Below are 23,124 nucleotides of genomic sequence, written 5' to 3'. Positions count from 1 at the left end.
GCCAGCGCCTGAGCAGCTGTCCCGGCAGGTGAGGAATAATCTGCTAGAAGATGATGCGTCCTCCTACACTCTTCTGGCTAGGAGGTGATTTACAGCCTGTAACGAGCTTCTTGGTAGTCCTGTGAGAAATATATATTGACAGGAGGTGGGAGTTGAGTTACCTCATTTCTCTTGCTGTTCTGGTCAGCTATGCCTTCTTCGTGCTTTTAATCCTTATTGCAGGTAACTGCTCTTGCAGGATCTCTTGAATCTGCAGGAAGGAGTCTCAGAGGGTACTGAGATTGGGCTGTATGAAAACTCCCAGAGGAAATGCCCGTTGGAATGGCTCGAGATTTGGAGGAAACTGGCTCATCCTCGGAGGGGGAAGATGTTGTAGATGGGCTGGAGTAAGTACGAAAAAACCTTCTTAACAGTTCTGGTCTTCGGGGACTTCCTGCAGGGTTTGTATTCGTCTCAAAAGATAGTTGCGTTCCTTTCTCTACTCCTACCTGTGAAGCGGGAGGTGGCTGGTTTGGGCCCAAAGCCTGTAGCAGGCTACCTACATTTGTAGCCTAAAAGACCACTATATTCATCAAGGTTGGAGGTACAGCTCTCTTTTGGGTACACTGTCTGTAGTTTCATTGATTTCTTTCTATTGTTTTTCTAAGTTGGGAACTTTCTTGATGATGTTTGAGGAAATTTAATGTCTGTTCTTGTTTGTTTAGTTTTTCATTTTGTTTTAGGTTTCGCCTTGCTACAGAGAGTGGAAATCTACTGTATAGTAGACTGATATGCAATATTTTATGTCCTTCTAAAAATAACTTCTTGTGAGAACTCAACTCCAGGCATTACTTATTAGTCTGTGTTTGGTCTGTCTTGTAACTTCTTTTATATTTGTGTCTGAAGGAGTTGCTCCCTTTCTCTTTCCCAGAGTGGTATCCCTTTTCTCTTTCAGCTGGACTTTAATACAGCCTGTTTTGTCTTCTTTTGGGCCCATATTGCCACTGAGTGCCCAGTTGCAAACTGCTGTAACTTAAAGCATTTAGAGGAATGTTTCTTTGTACCAAGTAGTTGCTGAGACTTGCCAGACCCTCACAGATGGAAAGGGCCAGAACTGCCTTCACTCAGAACATAATTGTAACAATGTCAATAATCGTGTGTCTGCCTGCTAGGAATGAAGGAATGAATGACTGTCCCCTGGAGGATTGAGCCTTACTGCAAATCCTCAGGACAGGCTTAACATAAACTCCCCTCCTGTTGCCTCAGCTTATTTTCCACTTATATAAGGCTCTGGCCTGTAGTGTAAATTCTGGAAGCTTCTCCAGTCCCTTCCAGCTTATTACACCTCAGTAGCTGATTTTTACTTTTAAATATTCTTTAGAAGTGGTGAAAACAAATGGGAGTGCTGTCAAGTTAATTTGTCTGGGTAGTGATAGTTTGGTTAGGAAGACCAAGGTCACGCTTAAGAATACTCAGTTGTCCTAGCATCAAAAAGTTTCACTTTTATGTCTGTTCCTGTGTTCCAAGTGTAGGAAGTGTCTTGTCTTCTGTAGTTTCTCCAGACCTTTGGCAGCCAATGATCTTGTATATTCTATAGACAAAGACTTGTAGAGATACACAGAATATTGTTTTCTTGACTGTGCAGATAGAGATGTGTCTCTCCAACCCCTCAGTCTCTGTTTTCTGTCAGCTTTTTCATGGTTCCGTTTCCTGGTGCAGTAATAAGCAGTCTTGAGTTTTATTTGCTTAGGGAGGCTGACAGGTTTTCTTTCTGTGATCCTAGGATTTTATATAACAAATCTTATTTTTTTTGTATTGTCTGTCCTTAATTCCTCTGAGAAGATGGTAGTTCCCAGTGTAGTCTTGTTGGTTTAGACAGAAATGGTCACTGGATCTCAGAACCAGTAGCTTGACTGGCTGTCTGGGAGCATCATTTTTGAAATTTGGGCTTGCCTTCTGCTGCACCTGGCAGAAATTAAAAAAAGCAAGAACACACAAGTTTATCTGTTGTGTTGAGCCAAAGGCAACTTGTTTGATCTCTCAAAGTCTGCATGAGTGCCTTCTTGTGCACTTCAGAGCCCAGGATTACACTCGGGCAGTGTGCACTGATTTGCAGTTCTTAAACTGGAGACTGGAACCTACATTATAAGGTCTAGTTGTGTTGATACCAGCTATTATGGTTCATCCTGAATTATAGATCCTGTTTTCAGGCTATAAATCCAGAGAACTGTAGCTGTGAAAATTCATGGAATTTCTCTCACATTGCACTCAGTAAAATAAATACAAATTAAAGGGAACTCTGACTTAGACTGGCAAGACCAACCCAAAAAGAGGATGATCCAAAAGGCTCCAAAGCTTTATGTGTGAGTACCAGGAGTGCCTAGTGTGTGTCTGAGTCAGCACAGGCAGAGCGCAAGGAACAGCCACAAACCCACGGCAGGAATGGAAAGAGTAAATTAATTTTTGGTACCTTGCCAGCTGAGGTGGTGGGTGTCCCTTGAAGCAGCACCCAGGCAGAGGCCCACAAGTGGGGATGCAGGTGCTGTGGAGCCTGGTCCTTGCAGGTGATGACTGAACCTGCTGTTTGTGCCAGGCGTAGTTTACCACCATGTTTTCATCTTCCCCACAGCAGGGCAGCAATCTCAAGCATGTTTGAGAGGGTGCACCTGAGTCTATCACACACCTATGTTTTCTGAACCCAGATGTTCCACTTGTTGTCCACCCTTGTGTGCTTCACATTGATATGTGTAATTTTGTTCACCCCAGCTGTAGGTCACTTCACTGTGTTTACAGTCCTCACCAATCTTCTGTTACTTTCCCAGTGCGTTTGTCTGTGTGCTGCCCGCAGACTAGGTGGGCAAGCCTAGAGAACTGCTGTGTCCTCACAGTACGTGATTGCTGTGTGTGTGAGGCTCACCAGTTGCTTGCCCTGTCTTGCTGTTTCAGGGACCACCCGTGTATCCGGTGGACTGGTGGCGGCTGCAGGCGGGTCCCCGTCCTGGTGTTCCATGCTGAGGCCATTCTGACCAATGACAGCTACCTCCGCCTCATCGGAGGTGGGTGCAGCTCTGTGCCAGCTTTCAGCAGAAGTCTCTTATCTGATCTTTCCTTCTCGTTGTGGTGGGGAAGAGGACGTGTTGGAAAGGAAATTACAATTCTTTCTTGCATCTGAGCACTGAGATGTTCAGAAAGTTTAATCAGCTGGTGAATGTTTATCATGTTTTTGGGTTGTGACAGGTGTCTGTTTGTCCCTCCCTTGTGTCCTGATGTGTTTTGGGTTGGAACCATCTGCTTGCAAATCAAACTTTGAGGCCATGCTGGAACTTAGGACCAAAACAGAAGTTTGGTACTCTCTGGCTAAGATCTTTAAATCAATCATTGCAGTGAGTTTTGAAAGGGTTTCACTGGGAAGTAAAGCAGCCATCCCCACAGTGGTAAGAACAGTGTTAAGCTGCAGTAATGAATATCTGCTTGTATAGCCTTACAACTGTAAGGCCGTAAGCAAAATGGTTGTTGGTCAGGCAGCACGTGAGTTGGGAGACCAAGCCCGTCCAGCATCAAATAAGGGAGAGCCTCGAAACAAGAGGCAGAGTTGTTATAAAGAGTCACTCTCGATTGTGAGACTTAATACTTGCAGGTGCGTACAGCTGGGAGCACATTCTGGATGTGCTGAGTTGGAGAAAAACTAAAGTCTACTCAGCTTCTTTTTATGAAGATGCTGATGGTTCTTTCTCTTGCTTCTCCCTTTCTTATGTATTTGGTGCCCCCATTTCTAATATCCTATCCAAGCAGAAATGCTTCTGTCTCATTGGGGTTAAGGGTTAGAGAAGGTGATCTGTGTGTGGACCTTTTAATGCAAGTTAAAAACATACTTGAATGGTGGCAGAAACTGATGGCAATTGTAACTTGTATCCTAACTGGAGCGTGGGGTCTCTTCTGCTTTTCCTCAGGAGACAGAGGCTTTTTGTGGTTTAACAAATCTACTGCTGAATAATACAACTTGTTAATTTCTTTTGGGCCTCTTCAAGTCCCAGCTTATGATACTTCTCATTCTTTAGACTTATTTTTATATGTAGAACATACTTCCTGAGGTTTGATCTTCATCCTTCTGTTCTCAGTTTGGAACAATTTGCAAGGTGCATTTTACAAGTGTTGCGATTTCTGCATCTACTTTGAACTCTTTTATGGATTGCCACATCTTTTTGTATGACAACTGGCCTTTAGTCTTCCTGCTTGCTTTCAGTTTATCTTGCACCTCTAATGCTTCTTACTGCTTTTGTTTTTGTGACTTTCTACCTGGATTGTGATTTTTCTTTTTTTCTTTCCTTGTCCTATTTACTTTATTTCCTACTATTTCTTTGCGTTTTTTTTAATGGTAAGATCAGTACAGGGGAATGATCTGTGAAGAAAAATTCAGTGTTTTATTTGGTTTATCAAGATCTAAAAAGTGATCATATAAGTTAGCCATGTCAGTGTGGGGCATACGGCCCATATTCTAACTAGGAATGCCAATCTTGAATAGAGAAGAAAGCTGAAATCGTGTTTGGGGTGTTATAAAGCAGTCTATATTAAGAGTAGTTAAAAACAAACAAACAAACAAAAAAACCCCAAAACAGAACAAACTGGGCATTTCTTAGGATGTTCTGTGGTTTATTTTGATACAATAGAGTTCAGTGATGCAGCAGTATTATAGCTAAGGACTGATGTAAGTCAGTTCGTTGCCATCACTGGCTGTAATGCCCCCAGAGCTGGGTGGGTGTTTCCTATCACCTTTGGTTGTTAGGTGGCTGCTGGGCTGTGGGCTCAGTGCAGCTGTGTTGTGCTGAGTCCCGTGGTGCTCTCCTCTCTTCTTTGGCAGCTCGGGTTTGTTTTTCCAGGGGCAGGCTGTAACTCTGTGTCTCTTGCCCCCTGGCCAGAGCGCTACCGCCTGTCCTATAAGATCGTGCGGACGGACAGCCGGCTGGTTCGCAGCATTCTGACTGCCCACGGCTTCCATGAGGTGGGTGCGAGGGACTGCAGACCTGATTGGGTGCTGGGCTGCCAGGCGGGGACGGTGATGATCGTGTGTGGTTTATTTTGTTGGGGGGGTGGGGATTTGGGTTTGTTTTATTTTGGGGTTTTGGGAGTATTGGTTGTGTGTGGGTGTGGTTGTTTTTTTTTTTTTTTTTTTTTCCTTCTTTTTTTCTCTCTCTTCACTCTACAGGGTTAAAACCAGGAAGTTGCTGTGGACTCCTTTAAAGTTTTTTCTACATACTCTAACAATCATACAGGAAATAAGTCACAATTTTGCTCTCTCAAAGGAGCACCCTTTAGCCTTAAGTTTGCAAAATTACAGAGGAATGGATGCTGAAGTTGGGTCATGTGTGGGTGGTGTGTTTTGTGTGTGTTTTTTTCTTTTTCTCGTTTTTAAAGTGCCATGCCACATCCTTAGGAAGATCCAGAGAATTTAATCTCTCAGCCTTTGCAAGCTCAATGGTGCATTGATGTAGTATTCCACGTTTCTATTTTAGCACTTGTCTTGCTTTAAAGAATGTCCTATGTGCAGCTAATGACAGTTTGAGATGTCTGTGTGTATGGTGGATCTTCTTCTGAGTAACACCAAATTAAGGAACAGGTCTCACAAATTTATTGAAGAAATCTAAAATGCTTTACAAATTTGGTTTAAACAGTTTATAAAATTAACAAACCCACAAGTTTGTTTAGAAAAATATGACATGGTTACTTCCCAGCACTGCTGTACAGTAGTTAGGGCAGAAGTAGAGGAAATAGTCTTAAATTAAAATTGTGTTGGTTTTGTAAGGTCACAAACTGTAGGACAAGTGGTGGGGCTTTTCATTAGTTCAATATTTTTACGTTGTGTGTTGTTTTTATGCTGCTTTTTAGGTGCACCCTAATAGCAGTGATTATAATCTCATGTGGACGGGATCACACTTGAAGCCCTATTTGCTGCGTTCTCTTACAGATATTCAGAAAGTCAATCATTTCCCTAGGTAAGGCCTTGATACCATGTTTTGCTGAACATCTTTGTGGTGGGTTGCAAAAACCTGAACATATCTAGCTCTGAAAAAACAAGAGTATACATGATACTGTAAAGTCCCAATGCACTGGGCCCATGCAACATGCTGTTTTCATTCTAAATGGTCTTCAGGTTTCTGGGGAGATAGTATGTGAGTTGAAGTGCTTATCTGTAGCCCAAATATTGGATTTTTGAAGTTTTGGTGTGGTGTGGTTTGTTTTTTTTTTTTTTTCCCCTCTTTATTTGGTGGTATAAGCAAAGTATTTGGGACTTTGAGTTTTTAGTCACAGAGATAGTCGTGTGTCACCTGCTGAAGTCTGCAAACACCATTGTAACAGTTTGCTCTGCTTCAGTCTGTCTTGGGAACTGCAAGAAGCACTACAAATGCAGGTGGATATTAATATGGCCATAGGACAGAGACAGTAAAACTGAAGAGTAGTTTCAGGCTAGGGTTTGGACATCTGACAGATGCTTTAGTAGCTAAGGCAAAAGGTTGCTGTAATGTGTTTCAGAGGTATTTTTATGTGGGGAAGAAAGAGATACAGTCTTTTGTTTTGGGTCTCCAGGTCATATGAACTGACACGGAAGGACAGACTATACAAGAATGTCAGTCGTATGCAGCTGGCCCATGGATTCAAGACATTCCATATCCTACCTCAGACCTTTATCCTCCCGACAGAGTACCAGGACTTCTGCAGTAAGTGAATTGCTGATGATGCTCAGACCTAAAATGAAAAACTGGATTGGGGGAAGGGAATTAGTTTTAATATTACAACCTGTTGATCATGCCAGTGATCAGGGCAACAAAATTGGAGGAAGCTGGAAAGACAGTGGAAAAGGCCCACATGATTTCTTTCTTTAATTTCTACCCTGCCTTCTAGTCCATGCCTTCTTCCTCAAGAAGCCAATGTGGGCTTGAAGTTTGGTTTTTTTTGTGCACAGTTGCTCTTGATGATCAACTTCACAATATCCTTGACTAACATCTGCAAGTACTGAAGAAAAAATTGCCGAAAGGAGGCATAGGGCAGAGAAATTAATCTACTGGAGCAGCAGGAGGGGCTTCAGGGAGAGGCTGTAAAAATTACCCTGAGTCCCAAGGTGTAAAAACATCCAAAGACATAAAAGTAGATTTTGATCTCCTCATGCAGTTATCTAAAGCTTTTACTGTAGCCAATGCTCTTGACACTTGCTCCTTTGTAAAAATGTGAAATGGAAGATGTTTCAGACTTGTGCTGTTTTCTTTTAACCAGATACCTATTCCAAGGACAAAGGCTTATGGATAGTGAAGCCTGTGGCCTCTTCCAGGGGTCGAGGTGTCTACCTGGTAAACAATGTAAGTGTTCAGCAAAAGGACTGCCCTTCAGTAACACTGTGTGCAAAACTGTGCCAGCTTCCAGGCAAGGGAAACATCTAATCAGACACTGGCCTTGCTCTGGATCTCAACCATACATTGGTGAGCAGTCCAACAGTCCTGAGCAGCTGGCAAAGCCTGCCTGGGCCTATGCCATGTAACCAAAAGCAGCGGATTTCTTTGCATGCTGTCCTTGAAACCTGTTTTCATGTCTTAGCTTATTAGGACGTTATGCTCCATGAGACAGTTGGGGAAGCTGTGCTGCTTCTTGCTTTCCTTGTGGCTCACAGTAGGCTAGCCTTGGGAATATTCCCAGAACTCTCTTTGAGTGTTTTCCTGTGCAGCCCAAACAGTCCTCAGACAGTCCCCTTGTCTCCTTCTGCTCCCTGCAAAAGACCAGTTAAAATGAAACCTTATGTGATGCAGTAGTATCTGTGTCCACCTTAAAGCTGTGCTATCCAAGTGCCAGTGTGCCCTTAGTGAGGTGTAATGGGGATGGTTCTTTGAATTTGACATGCTGGTTATAGTGTGTTTTGCCCTTTTTGGGCTTTGCAGTGATTTAGGTTGTCATAGGTAACAAATATATCTGGGCAGGAGCCAAACAAATGAGGGGATTCCAATAAATGTTCTTAGCAGCAAAACTGACTGGTGAGTCATTTTGTTTTCACTCACTCAAACTCCTTTAGCTTCCCCTGCACTGAAGGGGTCATGCTGCCTCATCTGTTCTCTACTTGGATCATTTCCCTTAAAATAAGGGAACAATTTGCCAAGTGTGTGAGGTAAGTATTTCCAGAGCTGCACTCAGCTTTTTCTTTGCTTGAAAGAGGGGAACTAGTTCAGGCTTATGTGGCAGTGAGCCATGAACTGGAGAAAAGACCCTTCTGGGACCAATCTCCCTTTGTGTATATCAGTTCCAGAAACACTTCAACTAGTTTGGCCCAAAGACTTCAGTTTTCTTCAGTGTGATGCCATTAAGGGAGTGTCTTCTAGAATCTCATCACAAAAGTGAGGGTGGGGAACCCCACAATAAGCAAAACCAAACAAACAGAAAACCCAACAAAACTCCCCAAACCAAACACCACTGACCAAAAACAACCCAACCCAACAAACAAACAAAGCACCCCCCAAAAAAAAACCCAACACCAAAAAAACCCAAACCAATAAACCTTGAATTTTTCTGATCTGTAATAGAACAGGCTGTCACTGTTGTGTGGTGTGCTGAGGGAAGTGGGGCTTGTTCCCTCACGTGTGTGTGCGCTCTGTGCCTCAGCTGCCTGCTCATGCTGCTGGTGATGTGGCTGAATACATGCAAACTTGAATAAAGGCAGGATGACGGGGTTCTCTTGGCTCTTTTGCAAACTGAAGGCAAGAAAATGTTTTCATCCCGTGACTTTGCGAGATATATTTGTCATAGATAGAACTTTCTGTTCTGAGCTATGAAGGTAGTGCCTTCCTGGTACAGTAGCCACTGCTGTGAACTGAACCTCAGTAGAAGATACTCATGGAGGCAGAAAGGTTGGATACCAGCCCAGGGTCTAGCTATAAAGATCACAAGCTGAGGAGTTATTTTCTTTGCTTGTGACTTCCTTACCAACTGTAGTTACATACTCCTTCCAGTGTCCTCTATACCTTCTCCTCCATGTGTTTGGTTAAACTCCTGAGAAGTAAACAGAATGACAGTCACTTCTTAGATGTGGTTTTTCCCTGCCTCTTTTACATCATTGCCACGTGGCTGTTAAATCTGTATTCTGCTCTAAGGAGCACTCAACTGGAAAGTTCAATGGCCACGTTTTTTGGCAGTGTGATCATTCCCAGGCTTCTGGTTAGGATATAATTATCTTTACGTATGTTGTGACTGACAGTGGTGTATTTTAATTTTGTTTTTTTCTTCCCTCCCCAGACATACTTGTTGGTACAGAATGGCTTAAGGAGGGAAAGGCTGGAAAAAATGTTGGGTTAGATCTAGTCATCTTATTTCTAAAGCTTCCTGTTTTTCACCTTTGGATTCTCTGTTCCTCTGTAGCCAAACCAGATTGTTCTGGAAGACAACATCCTGGTTTCTCGTTACATCAGCAATCCCCTGCTTATAGATGGTGAGTGTGCTTAGGAATTGCTTTTCTCTCTTCTCCCTCAGCCCCACACCTGAGGATCTTCAGGAATTTAGTTGAGTAATTGAGTGGTATATCTTCCTCTAGTACCAGAAAAATGTAAGTAGAGTTCTTTAAAGTCTAGAAGCTTTTCAACTGGGAAAGCTTCAGACACCTATGTCAGCAGCAGATAATAGTTTGTTGCTCTTGGGGTCTGTTGAAATTCCTCAGCTGGATCTGATGTCTGAAAGATATTTGCAGCCATTGACTCTTGACAACTGTATTTCAGATTTCAAATTCGATGTGCGCCTCTATGTTCTGGTTACATCCTATGATCCACTTGTCATCTATCTGTACGAGGAAGGATTGGCCAGGTAGGGAAGGTTTCTTCTTTCTCAATGTACCTGCACTTGGTGATCCAGAGGTGTCTTGGCTTGACTCTGTACTAATGACACAATAGCAAATGAAGGAAGTGCCAGTTAGGGAGTTCTGCAGAGTTTAAATATACGATACTTTATCATGTTGTGTCCCATCAGTTCTCTTTATATAGACTCTAGATGAAGGACTTTATTACATATGTGACAAATAAAGTAATTTTCAACTCTTGAGGGTTGAACGGCCACACACCATCATTGGTGTGTTCATTCTCCAGGTTGGATTCTTCATGAAGCCCCTTTGGACTCTTAGTGCCTTTGTGCCCCTGCTCTATCCTCTAAGGAGAAGGGAATCTAAACTTTCTCAGTGTGTGTTTAATCCTAAAGACAAAAGCAGTTGCAGATCTGTTGTTGGGTCTATTGGCCTCTGTTTTAATATTTTCAACTGCTCTTCTAAATTTTAGGTCTGTATCTGTAGTGTCTACAACATAGAGTAAGTGGGTTTAGACTAGTTCACTCTTATTACCTTGCAAGATGTAAGTTTTCTTTTTGCGTGTAAGTCATGAATGATACTGAAGATTCTCAGGAGGAACACTTGCATATCAAAAATACCTGTTTCTTTTCGTCACAGAAATTTAGCTAAATCCCTGTCTACAGTAGCTAATAAATTTGACTCCCTCTGAATTTCCAAAAGACCAAAGACTTCTGTAATGGTGTTTGAGAGGAGAGCATCATAGGACTGTCTTCTGTGATGGTCTTTAGCAATGCTGAATGTGTTTTATAAACGTATCTGACAAACCTAGAAATCTTATACATAGAGTTAAGCCTGCATGGCTCTGACTCGGGCAGATACTGGAAACAGCTTGTCTTTATCCAAAGCAGATACTGAATCCAAATTGCAGATATTTCTTGTGGGATCATTATTAATATATCCTTTAAACTGATGAACAGATCCCCTTTAGATGTGTTGTGATGTCCCTTTGCCTGCACAGATACTGTTTCCCACAGGGTGGGTAGGAATGAGTAGCTCATCCTGGTCGGTGGAAAATGTGACAACTCTATTCACTTTAGAAAAGGAGCCTTAAACATGCCTGGCATGTGAGTCATGGGAATTGGCAATTAAGTTTTAGTAGCTGATATTGTATGTTATTGGAAAGTGAAGAAGGAAACAAGGTCTTTGTTTGTGAATGAGCAGATTGTTAGGATGTTGTGAAAATGGGCAGTGCATAGCAGGCCTCCAAAATAGGATTTGTAGTTCTGCTGCTCTTGTTTTAACAAAAGAGTTTACCTCTGGAAAAATCTGCCCGGGTGACAAGTGTTGTAGTCTTTCTGGGGGCAAGTGTGCCGTTTCCATGAGAGATAGCATTTTTGTTTCTGCCAGTAGTGTAACATGTTATGCTTGGGGGAAAGTGTAGGTAGGGATGTGTATGCATGGTTTTTTCTTTCTTTTAACAATTCTAGTTGGAGGTCATGGGAAGGAAATGAAGAAAGAAACAAGTGTATTCTTTTGACTGAAATAGACTGGTCAGACAGTTCTAGTGAATCCCTTAAGATAGAATCATCAAACTATTTAGGTGGGAGGTCTGGAGGTTTTCAGTCCAACCTCCTCCTCAAGACAAGACATTCAAAGTTTGGGCAGGTGCTTTGTGGCCTTATACCATAAAGTTTTTAATATCTTCCAAGAATGGAGATGCCATAGTCTCTCCTGACAACCTGTTCCAATGTTTGACCATTATCTCTGTGAATGCGCATGTTCTGTATCTAATCAGAGTTTCCCTTGTTGCAGTTGACTATTGCCTGTTGACCTTCTGTGCACCTTTGAGCAAAGTCTGACTCTATCTTTATAACTGTATATTAAGGAGTTGAACACAGCAGCTAGATCTATTCTTAGCCTTCTTATCCACAAGCTAAACAATCTTTTTCTCCTCAGCTTCTCCTTGTACATCGTGTATTTCAACCCATTTTAATAGCTCTCTGCCAGAGTTGCAGTGCTTAGTCAATAATTCTGCTTGTGCTTGGGGTCTCATAACTGGACACAATATTCCAGGTGTGTCCACTGCTTGCTGAGTGCTCAGCTGACTGGCTACTCTCATGTTCATACAGCCCAGCATGCAGTTAGCCTTCACTGTTGCAAAGCCTAACTGACAATCCACGTTCAGCTTCCTGTCCAGGAGGACTGCTTGGCTGTTCTGCAGAGATACTTCCTATTCACCAAGGCTGTAGTGTTGAACAGGAACATTCCTTCCAGGTGCAAGTCTTTTGCATTTGGTTTGGCTAAAGTTCATGAGGGTTCTGTTAGCCCATCCTTCTCTTTGAGAGGGTTCCACTAGTACATACCACTAGCTTTACAGGAGCCATTTGAGTGCTCAGATCTTGAGCCATGCTATCCACTGCTCTCCCTTTGTCCCCAGAACCATTCATGTAATCCTAGAAGGCAATCAGAAAGCAACAGATGTGATTTGCTCTCAGCAAATTTTTTCTTGCTGTTCCAAATAATTTTGTCCTCATGTGCCTGGAAATACCTTCCTGGAAGATAACAGTCCAGAAGCTCCTATTGGTAGCTTCTGGACTTTGAGGTCTCTTGAAACAGTGGTGTAATTTCTTTGAGTTTTGATAGTCTGGATGCTGTCTAGCTAATTTCTTTGTTCTTTTAACATTGAGAGTATTCACCTCTAGAGTTTGAAACAGTGTTGTAGTCAACCCTGAACAAATAACTTTGTCAACAAATTAAGTTTTCTTTCTGGGTATCCATCCAGAAGCATCAGTCTTAACAATTCTGGACTTTTCATCTTGGTAAGATCACATGTGAGAGTAAAACTCGCAAATCACTTGTCAGTGTTCTAGAATCTGTAGCAGTCTTATCTGTGTTTAGATTCCTGTTGTTTAAACTATGACCAAATGTATAGCACATGATGTCCCCATACATGACAAATGGAACACACATGTACAGGAGACCATAGTATTATTAATTGTAGTTGGCCTTCTGTTCAAATTGCATTCCATCTTACAGGTGCCTGGGAGAGGGAGGTAGCTGGTATATGGGGGCTGTGGCACTAGGTACCTTAATGCTGCTCTGATGTGGTGAGATGTGCCAGTACAGCTGTGGGACTGGTGTAGAGGGAATAATGAGAAGTTATCTCTGGTCCAAGGCCAGTCCTGACTCTGGAGGAGAACTCTAGTTCTGTTACTGAACTTCAGCTGCCCACTGAATGATTTCAGCCTCAGTGTCAGCTACAGCTAAAGGCTTTTAGCAAGACTTGTAGTTGAATGCTTTCACATGAGACATAAAGTTATTACAACCAATATCTTTAATTACTCTTAAGCTTTTTCATCCTTCTGTGGCTGTAGGGTTGTTATGTTTGTGTAGCAACTGATAGCAATCTCTTTTTGGAGGATGACCCTGAAGCTTGAGCAGAGGTTGACAGAAAGCTTTAGGTGGGCTGTCCTATATGGCCTCCAGATGGCACTAGTGGTCTTTAGTTTTAGCAACCTGGCTTTTTCCTGTACCCTGGATTTGGAAATTCAGTTGGCAAGAGGTAAGGAACCTGGAGCTACTGGATTCTGGTTTCTTATTTAGCCTTTTTATCTTCCATTTAACCTATGAGTTAAGTGCTGGGACAGACCCTTTTATTGCTTCACACAGTGTAATGTTTTGATTTAAAGCTTGGCAAAAACTTTAGCTATGTAGGGAAGGATGCTTTAACCTTTGGGGTTGTAAGCTTTAGTAAAGAAAAAAAACCCACGCTACTTAAGAGGAGGCAATTTGTAATAGAGAACTGGGAGGTAAGATCAGGGTCTGGAATCAAAGGTGTCATTGGAGCTATCTAAGGAGAAACCTGTCAGCAGAACAAAGGAATCTGATTGCAGGACCTCTACTAGTGCTTGTGGTGTACTATGGGGAATTCCATGTTTTGAGTCTGTGAAGTGTAGTCAGGGTGACCTCTTCTGGGTTGTTCTCTTAGTTTTCTTTTTCCCATTTTATTAGCCTGTCTGAAAGTTAATGTTCTCCTCCAGTGTTACACTGCACATATTGCAAGGAGAGGAACCAGACTGTTTCAGTAGAATTGGTGACCTCTATCAGAAAGGAGTGCTATCAGGAAAACATAAGGTATGATGATCTTTAAAAGGACCAGATTTGGTATAATACACATTTGTCAGGTTTAACTAGATACTTCTTAGGCCTGATTTCTCTTGTCACAGCTAGACTTGTAATGACATGATCTAGAGACTTCACTGGTGAGGAGAAGAAAGGGATTATGGATCCAGAACGTGTAAATTTTGTTTCACTTCCCATGTGTGGGAAAGAAGAAAAACTTTCCTTTGAAGGAGATGTGAAGTGTATGTACACAGAGATACATAACAAAGCCTTCAGTTATTGATGCTTGATTTGTGCTGGAAGTACTGAATAACCATTTAGTTTGCCGTGGCTGAAGTACTCTCTTTTCTTTTTTTAAATGAAAATTTTCAGAAGGATATTAACCTCAAAGCTCTTTTTTTTTTTTTTTTTTTCATTTTTCCCCGAAAAGAATATTGAGTAGAACTTAAGAAGTGCTGATGTTGAGTAGGTTCCTTTTGTAGCTACTCGCACCCATCTCCCTGTGAGAGAGAATACATCTTGAAGAATGTATGAATCATAGAATCATAGAATCACTTAGGTTGGAAGAGACCTCCAAGATCATCAAGTCCAACCATTAAGCCAACACTACTAAGTCCTATGCAAAAACAGAATCAGAATCTGTCAGGGTTGGAAGGGACCACAAGGGTCACCCAGTTCCATCCCCTCTGCCATGAGCAGGGACACCTCACACTACATCAGGCTGTCTAGAGCCTCATCCAGCCTGGCCTTAAAGACCCCCAGGGATGGGGCCTCAGCCATCTCCCTGGGCAACCCATTCCAGGGTCTCACCACTCTCATGGTGAAGAACTTCTTCCTCACATCCAGCCTGAATCTACCCACTTCCAGCTTTGCCCCATTCCCCCTAGTCCTGTCATTACCCAATAGCCTAAAAAGTCCCTCCCCAGCTTTCTTGTAGGCCCCCCTAAGATACTGGAAGGCCACAATAAGGTCACCTCAGAGCCTTCTCTTCTCCAGACTGAACAGCCCCAACTCTCTCAGTCTGTCCTCATAGGAGAGCTGCTCCAGCCCTCGGATCATTCTCGTGGCTCTTCTCTGGACATGCTCCAGCAGGTCCACATCCCTTTTGTAATGGGGGCTCCAGAACTGGATGCAGTACTCCAGTACTTAAGATGAAGATGGCATCTGATTCTGTTGCTTGGAGACTTTTTTTATAGTAGATTTGAATAACTGTTTTTAATGCATTGCTGAACAAGCCACAACATCTCTGAAGGTGACAGCATCTTAGTGGAAGACAAAGTTTATATACTGATATCTCTAGAACACATTGTAAACCCTTCTGAATATTCATTTCCCATGGAAATGTAAATTCTGTGAGCGCAGAGTTCAGACTGCTTAATTATTAAAGGATGGTCTTGGTAGAAGGAAGCTAATGCAAGCATTTGCAAAGTGAAGAAATACTGTTGTTTAGAAGTATTGTCTACATCTGCCAGGGGTTCATATCCTCATATTTCTGATTATGTGCGTAGTTTAAAAAATAAGCTGCTAAACATGGTGAACCTTATTGCCCTTTGTTTCAAAGTACTGAGGGAGCCATGACTTTGTGAAGTAGCCTGCTGCTTGTGCTCAGTACCTTCTAGGATCTGAAAACATATTAACAATAAATGCTTTCAGTATGCTGCCAATAAATGATTGTGAAGGTGGAGATAATGAAATAATAATTAAGTACAAAATAGATGATAGGGCTGTTGTCACTATTTTCAAAACAGAAGTGCTTAATCCAGGAAATTTACAGTTAAACTGAAAAGAAATTCAAATACTTTAAGCTGTGGAAGTATGTGGAAAGGTGATCCAAACTTCCAAATTCTTTTCTGTTGCCAACTGCTCTGACTTCATATTTAGTTAAAGCTTAGAAAAATATGGTGCAAAATCTTTTTTTACTTTTTTTGACCTTGCCACTTTGAGTTAGTTACACCAGGGAGTGGTTTTATTTATTTTTTTTTTAACTTTTTAATTTTTTTAGTGCCCTGCTCTTGTCTGTGTATTTAAGGATAGATTTAGTCTAACAAGCATCTTCATGGATTTGCTAGTTCCTCTGGAGAGAGGAATAATCTTTGAAATGGCTACCAAGTGAGGGCAGTAGTGGCTTCATTTTCACTGAGAAATTAGAATTTTTTTTGGCAGCTCTTTCTAGAGGAAGGAATTTTTTTTGTGTGTAGCTTGTTAGATGTCCTTGTATAGTCCAGCTTCTCAACTACAGAAAATAGGAGAAGTATGAAGAGAGATGACTATTAATAAAGCAAATTTGGGATACATTCTTTTCTGGACTTGAACTTTATTACACAGCCAGATGCTCCAAATTCCCCTCCCTTTCTCCCTCTTCCATTTTTCTTGAGTACTGCCTCCCTTTTCCTGCTTTGAAGCTTCACCCAAATCTACTCTCCTTTTCTGGCAACTAATCTTGATCTCCTTGGTCCTTTCTTTCCCTCTTGACAAGGCTTCTTTAGGATGGCACATCTGACTTCCCCTTTACACTTTCTTACTCCCCTTTATCTCTTTCAAGACATTGGAATCTTAAGCTGTTGTGGTATTAGGAGGACTGTCAAGAGTGAAGAAGGTGTTTTTTATCTTATTATTTTTTTTAATTGTTGTTTTTTATGAACTACAACATGCTTGCTGTTAGAAGCTGTGGTGGTTAGCAGTGTCTTATACTGGTCATTCTGCCAACCAGATGCCCTGGATTCTACCCTCAGTCTTTTATTTATTTCTCTCCGAATTCTGAGGCCCAAAATATATATTGAAACAGGAACTGATTACATGCAGCATAAAAAAAATTACTGGAGTTGGATTAGAGGATCATTGTAGGTCCCTTCCAACTGGAACTATTCTCTTGCATTATATTTAACTGGATGCTGTATCCTTGCCTAGATATAGGGTTTTGCAACTGTCACCACAAATAGTATTACACTCTGTTTAGTGTTATTTTTTTTTTTTTTTTAAGTTGCTTTGTGGCTTGTTTCTGAAATGGAGGCACTACTCTCCTTATGTCCTGATTCTGTATCTTAACACCCTCCTTTGCTATGTCTGAAAGAGGGTGTACCTGCATCTGATTGAAAGTTAATTGGCATTGTTCTATATTTGCTCAACTGGCTGTTCAGTCTCGACTGGCTGTGATGTGATCTTACTTACCTGTGGTGAGGTAGTTTGTGGAGCAGATCAAGCAGAGCAGCTGGGGTGTGAAACTGAGCCAGGTGTTGAGCTTTCAGCTGTAGCACATCTTTAGATTGACAGAGGCTGATCACATATCTACACTTTTGGAGAGCAACTTTTGCCCAAGATGTTATTTTAAAACACTTTAAATTGCCATGGCTTTCAAGACAGACAGGTCTGTACTCTTCCTGGCCACTGTTCCTGTTCTCATGCTGACCCTTTCCTTTCCTGGCACAGGTATGTCATCAGTTCCCCTCTGGCTGCACAATGCAAACTGGAATGGAGGGGTAGTGTGGGCAACTGTACTGGCAGTTGGTTGCAGGAAGCTCCTTCCCCTCCTCCAGAAGCTTATATTGCTTCAGTATTCATTCAACTAATTCTTAAAGAGGTGTGATATTGATAAGTTTACTGTTGAAATTGCTTCAGTGCAATTTTGTGCTGTATCCCTGTGCTCATTTGGGTGCCCGTGATATCCATTGTATTGTGTCACCACAGGCATTTCTGTACCCATGCAGTGAGCTGAGCTGATGTTGGTGTGAATAGCTTAGCAGAAATGGCTGTTTTAGATGGCTTGCTGTGTGGGACAAACTATTGTGCCAGTATTGTGAGTACTGTGCAGGTAAAATGAAGGTAGATAGCTGAGGAAAGAGTCTCTTTGCTTGGGCACAGTTAGGTGACATCTTTGAGGTACAGAAGGTCTGTGCAGCCCCTGAGAATGACAGCATCTTGGAGCAGATGCTGCTTTGTTGGACAAATTGGTTTGGTCTGCATGTTGTATCTGGTTTCCTGGATGTCCCTTGAAAAAGAACTGGGAGATGTAGGCTCGTGTAGTTGTTGGTAGAAATCTGTTCCCACCCTCAACTTTTCCTAAGGCGTTCTTAGAGTATACAAGAACTGAGCTGTGCTTTTATGACACCTCAGGAAATATTGACTGTGCTGTCTTGTGTATGTAATGTGATTACTCTGAATGTGTGCATTTCCCAGGACCAGTGGATCTTAGGTAGGTCCTGTTGTCATATTGAAGGAACTGTGACATTGACTGTCTAAAGTGAAGTGGCCTGTTTGGCCAGAATGCCTGAGGACCACAAACCTAAGCAGTTGGGGAAAAAATGTGTGTAGCATGATGTGTACAGTGTTAGGCTGTGAAAACCCCCAGGAGAACAAATGGACACTGAAAAAGAGATTACGTGTACCTGGATGTCACTCTTGATGATAAACTGTACTTTTTGTGAGGAGAGTTTGCATTTGGTGAAGTCTCATTAGATGCATTCTCTCCCTAGCTGTTGGTGTTATGGTCTGTGTAGCAGGTCATATTTAGCAAGCATGTCACTTATTCAAGATATACTGTGAATCTTTATCCCTCTTTACAGGTTTGCAACAGTGAGGTATGATCAGGCATCCCAAAATATTAAAAACCAGTTCATGCATCTGACCAACTACAGTGTCAACAAGAAGAGTGGAGATTATGTCAGGTACTTGGCTGGAAAATGGAACTAGAGGTTGGGTCAATTTACCTAAGTTGGTCTGAGGCTGATGCAAATCCGTAGAGGTAAGCCAGTGGTGTCAACTTGCTTCTTTCATTTTCTTAGCTGTGATGATCCTGAAGTAGAGGATTATGGAAACAAGTGGAGCATGAGTGCAATGCTGAGGTACTTAAAACAAGAAGGGAGAGACACGGCAGGTCAGTACAGATCTTGTTCTCTTATTCCTCTGTTGGATCTTAACCATCTCACAAGTGTAGATCCTAAAAAGTCAGCAAAGAGGCCAGTGAGTCCCACTTAGCACCAGAGCAGGGTGGAGGGAAGCATTGTTCCTTACAGCTTACTCACTAGAGCTGTGCAGTTGCTCTATCCACAGAGATGAGTCCTGTCCCCAAAGACGAGATGTACCCATTCCTTTTGGCAAATAATATTCTGACACTTTCTCAGGGTGTGTTTCTTAATATTTTACCTACATTTCCCATTTCTTAAGGTCATTCCATCCCTTCTAAAAGCTTCCCTCCCTCTACTGCTCCCATGGCCTGTTCAGGCTGATGAGTGACCAACCTCTGGAGAACTGTGCCAGTTTGAATGACTCTTGGATGTGGTGTCATCTTTCCATGGCTCAGGTTTTTGCTGAGTGTTTTCATTTCGATCTGTGTTTTGTATAAAATACCTCCCTCTTGCACACCTTTGCCAGGTCTGCTGGAAGTAAATGCATTTGCAGAGCAGAATCCGGGTATATCCTTTAAGGGATAAACTACCTGCGATACTGAGGCATCAGTAACACTACTGATAGCAGCTATGCCCATATTGCAAATGTTGCCAGGGAATACTTAGATGTTGGAGAAATGGGTTCGAATCTGGCTTTCAGATGGAAGTAGACTTTTTGTCCATCATATGCATGCATGGCTGTCCCATCACTTGCACCCTATGTTTTCAGTAAGCTGTGTATGCATAGTTACTTCTATTGATATGTTTCCACATCTCACCCTGACCTGAAGTATAAAACTCAATATGCACTCTTAATACTGGAGCAATGCAAACAGGTTTCTTTAACTATCCATTACAAGACTTCTTGCACCTTTCTCTGATGTATCTGGTTCTGGTCATAGGGAGGCAGAGTGCTGGGTGGAAAGTGCTGGCTTTGTCAGGATCGGCAAGATTTTTGTGCTCTGACGTTATGTGTCTTAGACATTCCCATGCTGTGTTGCTTCCACTTAGTTGTCTTCTGTTGCAGAAGTTCACAAGTGAATTTGCTTGCATACTCCTCTGTAATTATTTGGGTCCCTGCATGTCGTCATCTGAACCTGAGAAGTAGTAATGGTAGGCCTGAATCGAACTCTCTGGTCAGGTCGTTTGTAATAGATGTTCTTTGGGACAAGGACTATCAAATGTCTGTGTGGTTTTGCTGGAGGTCTTGTGTGTTTCCTTGTGGTCCTGCTGAGGGGTGGGGAAGGCTCTTCTATCACCCCTACTAACTTTTCACACTGGGACTCTAGTGTTTTTTCATTCTTTCTTCTTCTCACTTCTCTATTCCTTGTCCCTGAAAAAGAAAATAAGTGTGATATTCTTTCTATTATTGCATGACTCATTCTAAGCACCATGTAGAATCCAGGTCTACATCTAAAGTACATCTGTTCTTGCCTTTTGCTCCCTTTGTCAGCTCAAAATCCTGTTCCTGAGCTCTATTTGCAGGCTCATACAGGAGCTGAAGGGAGCTTCTTTACTGAAACTGCAGATTATCTGTAGATCAGAAGGACTGGAAGGACTGGGAGCTGTTACTAGTAGTCATATAGTTTTGAAATGATTTGTGAATCATGATACGAGAACAGCTACTTTAGAGGAAGGTGCAACATCATAGAACGGTTATAAAAGTCTACAAAATTTTTTTTTTTTGGTAGTTTTTTCCAGTGGCCATGGCTTATTCTCTGTAGTTTAAGGGCTTATCTCACTAACCCACTCTTGTTTAATACTTCCTAATACTTTGAGTGGGCAGTAGTCAGACTCCAGCTGACTTGTGCTGATATGTTTCTGCTTACTTGCAGAATACTGTACTTACTGTATATATGCTCACTTCTATCATTCTTATTTGTATTTTTCACTAGGATACTTATGCATGTGTCTATGCACTTGTGTTTGCATGGATTTCCAAACGTCATTGCTTTGTCATCCATAGGCTGTCAGATACTTTCACTCACAAAGGTGTCTGTCCATATGCATATTCTCATGCTTTTCTAGATATCATGTGCTACTTCTTAATCTACTTTTTCCTTTTTTTTTTTTTTTTTTTTCTCCTCCTTTTCCCCTCCTTGCAGCACTGATGGCCAACGTGGAGGACCTGATTATCAAGACTGTAGTTTCTGCTGAGCTGGCCATTGCCACAGCATGTAAAACTTTTCTTTCACATCGTGGCACCTGCTTTGGTAAGGCCCTGGGGGCATCTTCATTTATTGGCTCTTGAGTACTGTTTGAAAATTCCAGCTTTCTGATGCTACAGAAAAAAACGTGCAAATGTGATTTGCCTATTGCAAGCAAGCTGGGTACTGTGTGTATGTGTTGGTTTTTTTGTTTTGTTTTGTTTTTTTTTTCTCAGTGTATACCTCTGTGAGGGCAGGGGACATTTCAATCACAGATTCTTCTGTCCCACTGTCTTTCATCAGAATCTCATCCTAGAAAAAGGGATGATGAAGAGGGACTTGAAAGGGAACTAGAGAAGTGCTGGAAAGTTGGCTACTGACCCACTAGTGCCCTTGGAAAGGATGGTTGTGGATGATTAAACATCTCTTTAGAGCATTTAATATTTTTGTCCTGACCCATTTAGCCCAATGTAGTTCTGATTTATTGTCCTACATGTGTCTGAGGACTAGGGAGGAACGTGGAATACAGTGCCTGAAATGACGGTGGTGGTCAACGCTTCTGGGCTTGTGCTTGTGTGAGAGTGCCACATGGTGGCGTCGAAGCCTATTTCTAGCAGAGGCTGGATGCAGAGCTGTGTGCTGGCAAAGGGACTTGAGAACTTGCTGGCAGCAGATGCTGGGATGACGTCCAGAAATCAGCGGCTGGTACCACAGTGTGCCTTCTCCCACTTTCCAGTGGCTGCTTCCCAACCTTCCCTAAAGAGGCCTCCTCCTGCTCTTAGCTGCCCTTTGCTTGTGTGGATACATGCACAAAGATGGAGTCTCGGGGCAGGGGAAATGAGTGTAGAATTAATCTCAGTCTGTGCTTAAACCAAAGACCAAGCTTGGCTTAAGCTCTCCTGTGTTTGTGTTGGGACTTACATTTAAACTAGCTGTGAATCCATTTGTGTGGTCCTTGCATTGCACCTGGGTATTGATAATTCTGCAGCTTTCAACACTCTAACATAAGTGCTATCATCTTTGGATATTTGAGGATGATGAGACAGTCAAAAATTGAGGAGGAGCCATGGCTGATGGCTATCTACCAAACCAGCTACCTCTCTGACCTTAGCTTCTTTTGACTGACTCTGATGCCCTTGTTCAAAGGTGGAGAACCTGGGCATGCATGGGGAGTTTATGACTTAAATAATAGTTTTAGTTGAAGTGTTTATAAGTAACTCCAGAAATATCAATAATAGCACACCAAAAAACTGTAACTGCCTCTTTTTTGGCTTCTCTGTTTTCTTCCCTCAGTTGTCTCCAGATTCCTCTGAACTGCGTCTGTGGAAACTAATGTTCCTTATGTACTTTCTGCTGGGCCTGGCTGTGAGGTTATCCCACTTCCTGCTGCCTCCCCAGGGCTGCACTAACCACCCTCTCAGATGCTCCCCCACAAATAAACTGTTTTGTTCCACTTATTTCAGTGTAAACATAATTTAAGAGCTTCCCAGGAAAAGGAGCTTAAGTAGGAGCCATACTGCTTCCCCAGGGAGCCTGAGGCATTTCCAGAGCTCAGTACTTTCTGCCACCTTCCCCCCCAGTTAAGTGGTAGTCCTTGTCCCAAGAATTTGAACTGCCCTCATGCTGTATGGCCCGTTCTTAATCTGTAGGGTTCTGACATGCTTCTGTTGTGCTGCTTTTAACATTGTAAAAAAAGACAGTTTTTCTAGCTGGAAATGTTCAAAATGGCTGGGTTCATAGCTGTTAACATGAAGGAGAAAACTGGAAACAAAGATTCCAAGGCAGCATGCAGAGGCTCCCAAGAGCCCTTTTTTTTTCCTTTTCTTTTTCCTTTCTATTCTGGGCTGTAAACAATGAAATGGCATGAGTTGGCATGTGTGTCCTGAGACAGAGTGATCACTTGAAAAGTATCACAGACTTCATAAACCTGTCTCCAAGTTTCAGATACAGAGTTAGGCCTTGTTGGGAAACCTTCGAGAAAAATATGTCTAACTTAATAGATATTCTACTCTGGTGTTTGTAGTCCTGTTCTAGGGAATAGGACTCCAGCAAAACTGCCATTTTCTTGCTAAAAATTAAATCACAAGTACTTATTTGTCTAGATTAGGTTGCCCGCTTTATTTCTCTAACAGTTGTCAGTGAACATAGCACCGCTATGGTTCTTCATTGGTGGATGAGGGAGAGGCTGTGGATG

At 42.2% G+C, this 23,124-nt stretch overlaps 1 protein-coding gene across 1 annotated transcript; it reads left to right on the top strand.

Annotated features, from left to right (window-relative positions):
• The first annotated feature begins 321 nt into the window (after positions 1-321).
• On the top strand, positions 322-21,034 carry LOC103768295 (tubulin polyglutamylase TTLL5-like). The gene is made up of 11 exons (XM_008935436.1): positions 322-386; positions 2,926-3,035; positions 4,896-4,978; positions 5,863-5,969; positions 6,562-6,692; positions 7,246-7,328; positions 9,370-9,439; positions 9,723-9,807; positions 18,463-18,564; positions 18,682-18,773; positions 20,889-21,034. Exons 1-11 carry the CDS (start codon positions 322-324, stop codon positions 21,032-21,034), a joined length of 1,074 nt encoding a protein of 357 aa, XP_008933684.1.
• Positions 21,035-23,124: the final 2,090 nt, after the last annotated feature.

This window comes from Merops nubicus, unplaced genomic scaffold (genome assembly GCF_000691845.1).
Source record: "Merops nubicus isolate BGI_N331 unplaced genomic scaffold, ASM69184v1 scaffold32182, whole genome shotgun sequence".
NCBI lineage: Eukaryota > Metazoa > Chordata > Aves > Coraciiformes > Meropidae > Merops > Merops nubicus.
This window is presented reverse-complemented; position numbering and strand designations above follow the sequence as displayed.

Bases quoted from the DNA above. Each gene is read 5' to 3' on its own strand.
- LOC103768295 (XM_008935436.1), top strand. From the start codon at position 322: ATGGCTCGAGATTTGGAGGAAACTGGCTCATCCTCGGAGGGGGAAGAT. The intron at 6,693-7,245 runs GTAAGTGAATTG...TCTTTTAACCAG, and splicing joins AGAGTACCAGGACTTCTGCA to ATACCTATTCCAAGGACAAA. The intron at 18,565-18,681 runs GTACTTGGCTGG...TCATTTTCTTAG, and splicing joins AAGAGTGGAGATTATGTCAG to CTGTGATGATCCTGAAGTAG.